Source organism: Drosophila montana, unplaced genomic scaffold (genome assembly GCF_035044405.1).
Source record: "Drosophila montana isolate Dmon_TW-CO22-7 unplaced genomic scaffold, ASM3504440v1 contig_924_1, whole genome shotgun sequence".
NCBI lineage: Eukaryota > Metazoa > Arthropoda > Insecta > Diptera > Drosophilidae > Drosophila > Drosophila montana.
In genome coordinates, this window is record NW_026999210.1 from 74,908 (window position 1) to 84,966 (window position 10,059).

The following is a 10,059-nucleotide window of genomic DNA, read 5'->3' on the forward strand; positions in this document are numbered from 1 at the left end:
GCCTGGATTTACAGAAATAGCCAAATGTTATTATATTAACAAATATAAAATCAAATTTTGCTGCATATACGGATTGTTTAGGAAATTATATATAACATATATAAATTATATATGTAATTATAATATATAAATATAGGGAAGAGAGCAATACAGAGAACTAGAGAGATGGAGCTGTCATGAATTATGAACTTTAAGTTTTCTCAGATATCTAAACTAAAGATATATCAGGCAAAAAATTAATCTGGACAACGTTTGCAAAGTTGTGTGCAAGATCTTAGCTCATTGTTCTGATCAGGAATATGCATATATATATATATATATATATCTAATAACTTCTTTATATATATGTTTATAGTGAATACGACAAGCTGAGATTTTAAATGCTAGCCTTTAGTTTTTGCCGGATCCGATCAGATTATATCTGATATTTCTATTGTGCGAAAATCACAAAGAAAATCTGTAAGGGCATTTGAAATTCGGCATTTTGTTAAATAATTTTTCGATTTTATGTTCTTTTATATTTTTTTTTGCTTCTTGAATGTTTTTGAATGTTTTTCATGTTTTATGTGCTGTTTGTTTTCCGTTTATGTTTGCCATCAATTTGAATTAGTGCCAAATGCAAAAGATTTCTATCTAATTGAAAGCAACAAAACAAATTTTGACGAATGCTTTGATCTAGTCCACGATGACAATGCGGAAGACATGTCTTGCAAGCGGTCTTCAAGACATTTGAATATCCGATAGCGGAAGGTGACGCACGGGCTGGCTATGAATCGGTTTAGTCAAAGATACTTTTGTGTGTATGGCATAGGATATTTCATGTTTTTTATGCACATAACTTGCGAAGGGGGTATTTCAGGTAGGCAGGGTGCATATAGAGGGGGAGTGGTGAAGGGGGGGGGGGGGGTGGTTGGCAGACAGCATTCGTTTGGCTGGAACAACGCTGTCAAAAATTGCCAACTGGCACATTAATCCCGGCGACATATTTATGAATGTGTGTAGCTGTGCCTGGGAATGTATCTGTGAAATGTAAAACTTTTCGTGTGTTCGTGTATCCGTGAGATATAAAGATATCGGCGTTGTCGTTGGACGAGGGTTGCTCGCCGCTCGTTGCTAAATGAGTGCACATTTCAGATAAATTATTGCACACAATTCGTGTACGACGGCGTCTGGCACAAAATGTATTTAACAAATTAAATTTACACACACACACACACACACAGAGTGAGAGAGAGCGAGAGAGAGAGAGCGAGAGAGATCAAAGAGCGCGCCGCAGCGTGACAGCGACTGCCCGACGGGGCGACAGGCCGACGGCATGCGGGCCCCTTGCGCTCCGCTCGCTCGTGTGTATCTCAGCTCTGCTGGGCGGAGCTTGCGCCAGCCAATGCCGCAGCGCGCGCACATAGATACAGCACACACACACAGATACACAGATACACAGATACGCGCGCGGCAGATACATTCACGAGGCGTGATTAGTCAGCGCCGCAGTTAGTTTTGCAGTTGCTGTGCTCTGTGCAGTTATGTATCTTACAGATACAGATACAGTATCTTATTGATTTTTTGCTGTTGTGCTGTTGTTGTTGTTTTGGTTGTGGCTTGGCACGAGACCAGGCGACAAATACGCGGCCAGTGTCACGTGACACGTTGACAGTTGCATCTGTATCTGCAACTGCAATTGTATCTGTATCTGTATCTGTTGCTGTATCTGCATCTGCATCTGTATCTGTGTATGTAGCCGTGCTCGCAGCTGCAGCTGCCTTTGTGGGTGTACTCATAGTCCATTCATGAGATGGCGGATGCACACACACACAAACACAGATACACACACACACACACAGATACACACACGGAGGCAGAGCGAGCGCAACAACGAGTTGCAGTTTTTAGCGCCCGAGGCTGTGTGCCTGGGCCGAGCGCTTTATCTGCCAAAGCTGTAAATATCCGCGAGATTTACAACGCCAGCAACGACTACGACTACGAATCGGACTCCGACTCGGACTCGGACTCGGACTCGGACTCGGTAGACGTCGACAGCGTTGCGTATCTTTTCGTTTGAATCGGTATCGAGTGTTTGTTTGCATCGTTGCCAGGCATTCGACAGGCACGACAAGAAGACAACACGACTCCGGCCTCGCCATAACGCATCCGCATTAACGCAATCGCGGCTAATCCGCGCCGATTTTCGCAGCAGCAACAGCTATATAGCAACAGATACAGATACAGATACAGATACAGATACAGCTGCAGATACAGCTGCAGATACAGCAACAAAACAAAAAGCCTACATAAATACAAAGCATACAAGAGTTTTCGTCGTGCTCCACTTGTGCCCCATTGTTGCCACTCGGGCTGTCAACGTAACTCACAATTGAATTGTTCCTTTGTCTTGTGTGTCGCCCGATCCCGATTCCGCTCCCGCTTCCGATCCCGATCCCGAGCCCGCTCCCGAGCCCGCTCCCGAGCCCGAGCCCACTGCGGCCTCGACTCGCTTTTGGACGCCCGTTTCCGATTCCGTTTGCCAATTTCTGTTAGCTCGCATAATTGGCATCATCCACGGCGCACCGTCAACGTCTTCGACTCCGTCCGCATCTCCGTTTGTTGTTAGCCGCCAGCTTTGGGCCGCGACTCGGCACATCCATATCGTCAAGATGCTGGTGCCGCCGGACATGATGGCCGCCCAGACGCGCATGATTTACCAGCTGAATCGTTTCTGCGCCGAGCGCGTCCAGGCGCGCATCTTCAAAACGGCAACGGCCATTCGCGAGATCTGCAAAATTGTCCAGGACATACTCAAGGAGGTGGAGCTGCAGGAGCCGCGCTTTATATCCAGCCTGGTCGAGTGCAATGGCAGGTGAGTGGACATCCCTCAGCTTTAGAGCAAACATTTTCATCCCTCTTCCCCAGCGACCTTAGCTCTTTGCCACTTTCAGCCAAAGTTCTTTTAGAATGTGATCTATTCAAAATCATATCGATCTTCGATATATAGAAGGTTCAAAAAGAGCCACAAGATCTTGAAGATCATGCATTGACACTTATTTAAGGATAATTCATATTCATTATCCTTAGCATAAAATATTTTGTCCCGATTCTTAAATATCAATACACTTCCATCATTCTCGCAGACCATCTAGTATTATTCTCAGCCAATAATATCATATATTCTCCTCACAAACTCCAAATACAATTTGGAAATATTATATAACATATATATCAGATTCTATTTAGATCTTCAGAATTTAAAATTCACATTTTTCAACAATATTTTTAGTATTTTTTATTTGCGAGCATTTATTTTTGAATATGGATCTAAATATTGATTTCGATTTCTTTTAAACATTTGCAAACAATTAAAAACAATTTTAAATATTTTCCACAAGTTTATATATTTAAGCAGATCTTTTGTTCAGATATATTTCCCATCGCATAGTATCTGAACAGAAGATCTTTATTGCGACTATATATTAAAAAGTGTTTTATTTGGCTTTTTCATAGGCAAGTTATTTGCTTCAAAGTTTAAACAATACTTTTCCACCCATTTTCCACTTGTGGAAAACTTAATCTATCTGTATTACATTGAACACCACGTCCCAAATTGCATTTTAAAGTGGGCTGGACTTGAAGAATTCCTGAGACACGTACTAATTCCATAATTTTAAATGAACTTAAGGCTGCAAGGGACCTTTGCCCCTTAATTTCCAATCAGAAAGGATGTGAAATACTAAGCTCTTTAAAATCAGCTTTATGCTCAAAAGGATACATAAAAATGTTTCATGCAAGCGATTTCCACCAATTTTCCACGCTTTCGCATGGAATTTTCGAAAACCCCGTCACATAAAGTAAAACTTTTAACTTTGAAGATCTTGACGTTTGGGCTGTGTTTCATCAGTCAATCAATCAATCAATCAATCAATCAGTCAGTCAGTCATTCAATCAGTCGGAACAGTTTTATAGATATATTTATCGATTGGAATATTAAATAGCTAGAAAGAGTCACCCGAAGATAGATTTTCCAATGGAAGATATCATTCCGAAATGTATGAGACCTGAATTAATTATGGAACTGAGAGTTAATAATATATGTATATCGAGAGCTGTTAAATCGGGCATCAGCGGCCGCTGTGTCACGGTCCAGGTGGACGCAAGCGAGATTGAGCTGGAGCCGAGGAGCATGACTTGACGGGAATGACATTGCATGTTTTTAATGCGATTGAGGATCGCACTTGTTGTTGTTATTGTTATTGTTGTTGGCAGCAGCTCGAGGGTCGCTGCGATGACAGCCGCCGGACGCCGGAATTACGCAGATCCGATCCGATTGGCAGCCGGTCGGAGTCCGGATCGAAGATCAAGGGATTACATGCAGCACACGACTGAAAGAATAAAATGTAAAATGTTATTGATTCCGTTTCAGATTCGAGGGCGTGGAGGTGATCTCACCGAATGAGTTCGAGATCGTGCTCTACCTAAACCAGATGGGCGTCTTCAACTTTGTGGACGATGGAACGCTGCCCGGCTGTGCGGTGCTCAAGCTGAGCGATGGACGCAAGCGTTCCATGTCCCTCTGGGTGGAGTTCATCACCGCCTCCGGTTATTTGTCGTCGCGCAAGATTCGCGCCCGCTTCCAGACATTGGTGGCGCAGGCGTGCGACAAGAGCATCTATCGGGATATGGTCAAGATGATTGGCGACACCACCGAGGTGAAGCTGCGGATCAGGGAGCGCTTTGTGGTGCAGATAACGCCGGCCTTCAAATGCTCCGGCATCTGGCCACGATCGGCGGCGCATTGGCCCATGCCGCATATACCCTGGCCGCATCCCAATATCGTGGCCGAGGTCAAGACCGAGGGCTTCGATCTGCTTTCCAAGGAGAGCATCGTTATGCAGAACAAGAACAACAATGCGGCCAGCATGGAGGGCGATGCTTGGGTCCTTAGTTTCTTCGAGGCTGAGAATCGCCTGCTGCAAGGTAAGAGAGAGGGAGAGGGAAGGGGAGAGGGAGAGGGAGAGCGACGGTTTGGTGAGAGATCTTGGAATCAATGGCAATTGAAAAATCTGATCGAATCTTCAAAGGTGGCTGCCGTCGTCGCTGCCTGAGCATATTGAAGACACTGCGTGACCGTCACCTGGAGCTGCCCGGCAATCCGATCAGCGCATATCATCTGAAGAATCTGCTGCTCTACGAGTGCGAGAAGCATCCGCGTGACTTTGAGTGGGACGAGAGCTGCATTGCGGACCGTTTGAATGGGATATTCCTGCAGCTAATCTCCTGCCTCCAATATCGCCGCTGTCCGCACTATTTTCTGCCCAGCCTCGACATGTTCAAGGGCAAATCCCCCAGCGCCCTGGAGCAGGCTGCCAAGCAGGTCTGGCGTTTGACTCGTGAGATGCTCACCAATGCGAATGCCTTTGAGAAGTTGTAAGCGTTGCGAGAGAGACAGAGACAGACAGAAAGAGCGAGTGAGAGAGAGAGAGTGTGTGTGTGTGTGTGTGTGTGTGTGTTTGTGTTTGTATGATTCAAGGTGCTAAATTTTCATTGTCACAGCGCGGCGATTGCGTTGATCTGATAAGCGAAATGCCCTCAGTGGCTGCCATTTTGTGCCATGTGTGTGTGTGTGTGTGTGTGTGCGAATGTGTTTGCGTGCGTGTGTGTGTGTGTGTGTGCATAGCAACAACAATAGCAAGCGGCGAAAAGCCGAAGTGTTAATGCAAAGATGAGAGATAAGCCGCACATTGCCCACTCCTCAATCCAAATTCGACTCCTTTGCCGCCTGTGTTACCGTTGCTGCTGCTGTTGCTGATGCTTGTTCTTCTTCTTTTTGCCCATTGCACGCCTGGCTGCTTATCCGGCGAATATTGTTTTTAATAACTCGCCGCTTTAAGCATGTTTCGCCTTATGGCGAAACACAATGCCAACAGCAGCAGCAGCAACAACAGCAGCAGCAGCAACAGCGAAACAACAAAACAAAACAAAGCGAAACAAAAACAGTCACAACAACAACAATAACAAAAGAAACACAGAAAAAAGAGCATTTGTCGGCTTTGCTTTGCAAGTGTGCTCAAGTGTGAGCGAATGCGCTCTCATTATCGAAATTGAGTACTTACTCATTTAGGTACTCGTTGTAAGTAATAAATACCCATACATACGCAGCTGTATACGATAAAAACGTACTTAAATTACACATATGTACATACATACATATATATATATATATATATATACTGTGTGCACCCATGGATTTAGATATCAAGATATTCGTTTATCCTTCCACGTCTGACTGAAAACAAAATAAATAAAAGTTACAAATAAAAGTAACTGAGAAATGCATTATGTAGGCGAAATTTATGTAACCGGATAATACATATACATACATAAATACTCGCATCGAACATGCATTAATATTTGTCTTCCTCTTTATGTTATAATATTAAATGTAAGCGACATTCTTTCATTTTTTTTTTTTTTAATTAATTGTTGTATTTGTAGATTGCTTAAGAAACAGTTGAATGCAATAAATTCTAAAATAGCCCAAGGCAATTATATATATGTATGTATATTTAATGGCATTTCTTTTTTGGGCTCGAAAATCAAATCTCACATATACATGCACAAAATGTAACACACATACAGCTCACACGCATGCAGCTTAGGGCTTTGCATATGGGAGAAATACGCGGATTCACCAATACATCTGCAACTACTTAAACACATGCGTATTCAGCGTACATATTACATGATCTACTGCTTTTTTATGTGTTGTTTAACAGGAAATTTATTAATTTCCTCTAACTTGAAGGGCCTACCTTTGCCTACCTTTGCTTCCGTCATGGCTTTCCAGATATTGCAGTCAATTGATAGTGATTATTTTCAAAAACCCTTCAAGCCCTAAAATAAAACACAATTGTGGCATCATGTTGTGACAAAATTTGCACGGCTTGTCCCCCCAATTGGCATTAAGTGCATTTCCATTCTCGGATCTCTTCGTGATCGCAGGTCAGCTCATTAAAAGTTGGTAGCTGTTCGATGCGATGCGATGCGATGCGATGCGATGCGACTGGGATTGGGATTGGATGAGGTTCGCTTTGGTATTGGACGCTGAGTTAATGTTATGAGTATTGCCGGATCGCCAAAAACAAAATCAAAAACAAAAACAAAAAACAAATTTATTTGTTGCTCTTAGTCAGGACAGCTGCAGCGACAACTGAGCATCAATTTTATTACCCTTATTTATGGTTATGTTATTCGGGGCTCCAATGCGCTCGTCTTCTTCTGCTTCTTCTTCTTCTTCTTCGCCAGCTTGTTGTGGCGGAATACAGACAAAAAGTTTTCAGCGAATGTAATCGATATTTTTCGTTGCTGTTTTTATACCCTGAACGCACTGAAAATGGGTATATTCGTTTTGTCTAACTACATGTAACACGCCGAAGAAGGTTGGTCGAATAGTCGATCCATCTTTCCGTCTGTCCATCTGCCATTCGGTCGGAAACTATAAGAGGTCAAAACTAAGGAAATTTGAACATAATTCCTCCTATATTTCAAAGCATCGAAGCATCCTATATTTCCGGTATAAGGAAATTTTAAACATAACTCCTCCTATATTTCAAAGCATCGATAACTTACCTTATTATTATGACTTCGATGATAATCGTTATCAATTTCCTTTGTAACTAGCGAATCGTAAGAGCTATAAATACGCAAAGATCGGACATTACCCAAAAGCCATAGCCTAGATTTGGGGAAAGAAGAAGCACAGTCGTGCTTCAGTTGGATTCAGGGTATCTCCTAGTCAACCACACCCGACTAGACGAGTTTTACTTGATTTTTTTGATTTCTCATTGTTTTTTTCTGCTGCAGCTGACAAAAGATGTTCCGTTTCGCTGTAATGTTAAGAGACAAGAGAGAAATCCATTTACGTATAAATATATATTACGAAGTGCGTAGTATAATCAGAAGTGGTAGGCGGGCACGGTGCAGGGGGGTGAGGGGCGGGCCTGCAGAGGTAGCATAATGTGATAGCTAAAATAACAAATTATGCTCAAGCACGCAGGATCATATTACAAGCATATTGTATGCATAACCAAACCCCGCAGCCCCAGCCCCAGCCGCAGCCCCCGCTCCAGTGTTAGCTAACCAACATGCCATAATAACGGCCCCTCCCCCCACTCATACACACACACACACAGACACAAACAAATAGCAACGCCCCTGTGCTTAAGCATGCAAGCGAGTTCTGCAAATGGGCGGGGGCGTGGCAGCAGCAGCAGCAGCAGAAGCAGTCTTTGGCATGGGAAAAGCATCATCAGGTGACTTGCGGTCGATGCCGACGGCTTCTGCTGCTGTGCACTTGATGGTTAGGGGTTGCGGGTAGCGGGTAGCGGGTTGCGGGCTGCGGGAAGTGCAGCGGCACGTGTCCGCGGCAGCCTGGCCATGTGGACCATGTGAATCGCCGCAGGCTGTGCGCCCACGTGCGCGGATAAGGCACGTTTATAAACTAGAAGAAAAAAAAGCTCAACTCAGGGCAGGGGCTCGCTCCAGGGGCAGGATTTATTGCGAGTGAGTGTGCGAGGAGGGGTGGGGAAGAGAATGAAAGAGAGAAGAGGGCGGGTGTCTGGTTTGTCTTGTGTTTTGACAAATTATATATGGAATGCAATTAACGGTAAATGCCGAGCAGTCAACGCAAAAACAACAGCACAATAGCCGACGCCGACGCCGACGTCGACGCAGCCGCTCCCGACCCACGCCCCTTGCCCTACACAGAGGCAAACAAGAACAAACAAAAAAAAAACACAATCCTTTTCTTTCTGTTGTTCGCAATCCCTTTGGAGCTGTCACAACTTTGCGTAAAGCCAAAACAGAAAATGTCGCCCTTTGATTTCTGTCCGCGCTTCGCACTTATTCTCTGCTTCCCTCTCTCCCTCTCGCTCGCTCGCACTCTGCGCCGGCTGTGACATTTATGTAAGCTGCTGCTGCTGCTGCTACTGCCCCCGCTTCTGCTGCCGCCGCTTCTGCTGCTGCTGCTGCTGCTGCTGGCCATCGCCTGTGGGCGTGGCGCGCGTTGACAGGCGGCTTGCGATAATGCCGCATTGTTAACGTCGTCCTTTTGGACTCCTTTTTGCTGTTGTTGATTTCCTTTTGTTTTAATTGTTTACTAATGATATTTAAATTAGTGCTCTATATGACCGCAAGCGGTTTCTTTGTATTATTATTTACTCCTTTCGTTTTCGTTTTTGTTTCTCCTTTTTTTTCTGCCCGGAAATCCCTCACATTTTGTCATCACATTTGTTTGCAGCTCTCTGTGCCTGACACGCCCCACCCTCCGCCGCTGCAGAAAGGGGTTTGCACTCCCAAAAGCTTTCTTGTTCAGCTGCGCTTAGCTCATTCTCGTTGAGGGGGGAAGGGAGAATGCTTAAGCTGAGCTGTTAACAGCGCATGTTACGCTTACAGCTCGTTAACAGAATAGCATGCACTACAGCGCACTGCAGCTATGTTAGGCTGATCTAGCGTCAAGTTAAATGTAGAATGGAACAGTTATTGCTGGGGATTACAGCTTCTATAACGGATGTCCAGCAAGTCAACTATGTTATCAACCTGACGACTGTTAATATAAACATTTATTTATTTTTATTAAATTCACTCGATACATTAAATTTTGATACACTTAATCGAATCATAATTTTTAACAGTGTGGATGTATTACACGGTAATCACTCTGTAAAGAGAAAATCCTTGAGATTAGTTGTCCAGTTGGGGAGTGCTGCCCACTTACCTCCATAATGCGGCATTTTGCCTCTTGCCTCATCCCTGTCAAGCGACCTAACCTAGCCTAGACCTATCCAACCTACGGCGGAGACTGGAAGCAAGAGTTTACAGGGTATATAAAATAACTAAAGCCAGAAACTTACGATTAAGAAGAAACATAACTTTTATGCAACCGTACCAAATAATACTTAGTCCTTTCGTAGCGAAACACTAAAATTTGATTACATCTGTTTATTTTTCAACACTTTTCCAAACATGTTTTCGTTGTGTTCCGTACGAAAATATGAAAAACACTGAAAAATT

General features: G+C 43.9%; 1 protein-coding gene and 1 long non-coding RNA gene across 2 annotated transcripts; one reads left to right on the forward strand and one right to left on the reverse strand.

Moving 5' to 3' along the window:
- The first annotated feature begins 1,971 nt into the window (after positions 1–1,971).
- Positions 1,972–5,934, forward strand: LOC135440358 (protein mab-21-like). Its single transcript, XM_064699473.1, has 3 exons — positions 1,972–2,854; positions 4,412–4,965; positions 5,070–5,934. The coding sequence occupies exons 1-3, from the start codon at positions 2,652–2,654 to the stop codon at positions 5,417–5,419; spliced, it is 1,107 nt and encodes a 368-aa protein (XP_064555543.1). The 5' UTR covers positions 1,972–2,651; the 3' UTR covers positions 5,420–5,934.
- Positions 5,935–9,590: 3,656 nt separating this feature from the next.
- Positions 9,591–10,059, reverse strand: LOC135440363 (uncharacterized). The gene is made up of 3 exons (XR_010438279.1): positions 9,900–10,059; positions 9,764–9,847; positions 9,591–9,706 (listed from the first exon to the last, which is right to left on the reverse strand). It is a non-coding gene; the product is annotated as an uncharacterized LOC135440363 (long non-coding RNA).

Bases quoted from the DNA above. Each gene is read 5' to 3' on its own strand.
- LOC135440358 (XM_064699473.1), top strand. From the start codon at position 2,652: ATGCTGGTGCCGCCGGACATGATGGCCGCCCAGACGCGCATGATTTAC. The intron at 2,855-4,411 runs GTGAGTGGACAT...ATTCCGTTTCAG, and splicing joins CTGGTCGAGTGCAATGGCAG to ATTCGAGGGCGTGGAGGTGA. The intron at 4,966-5,069 runs GTAAGAGAGAGG...GAATCTTCAAAG, and splicing joins TGAGAATCGCCTGCTGCAAG to GTGGCTGCCGTCGTCGCTGC.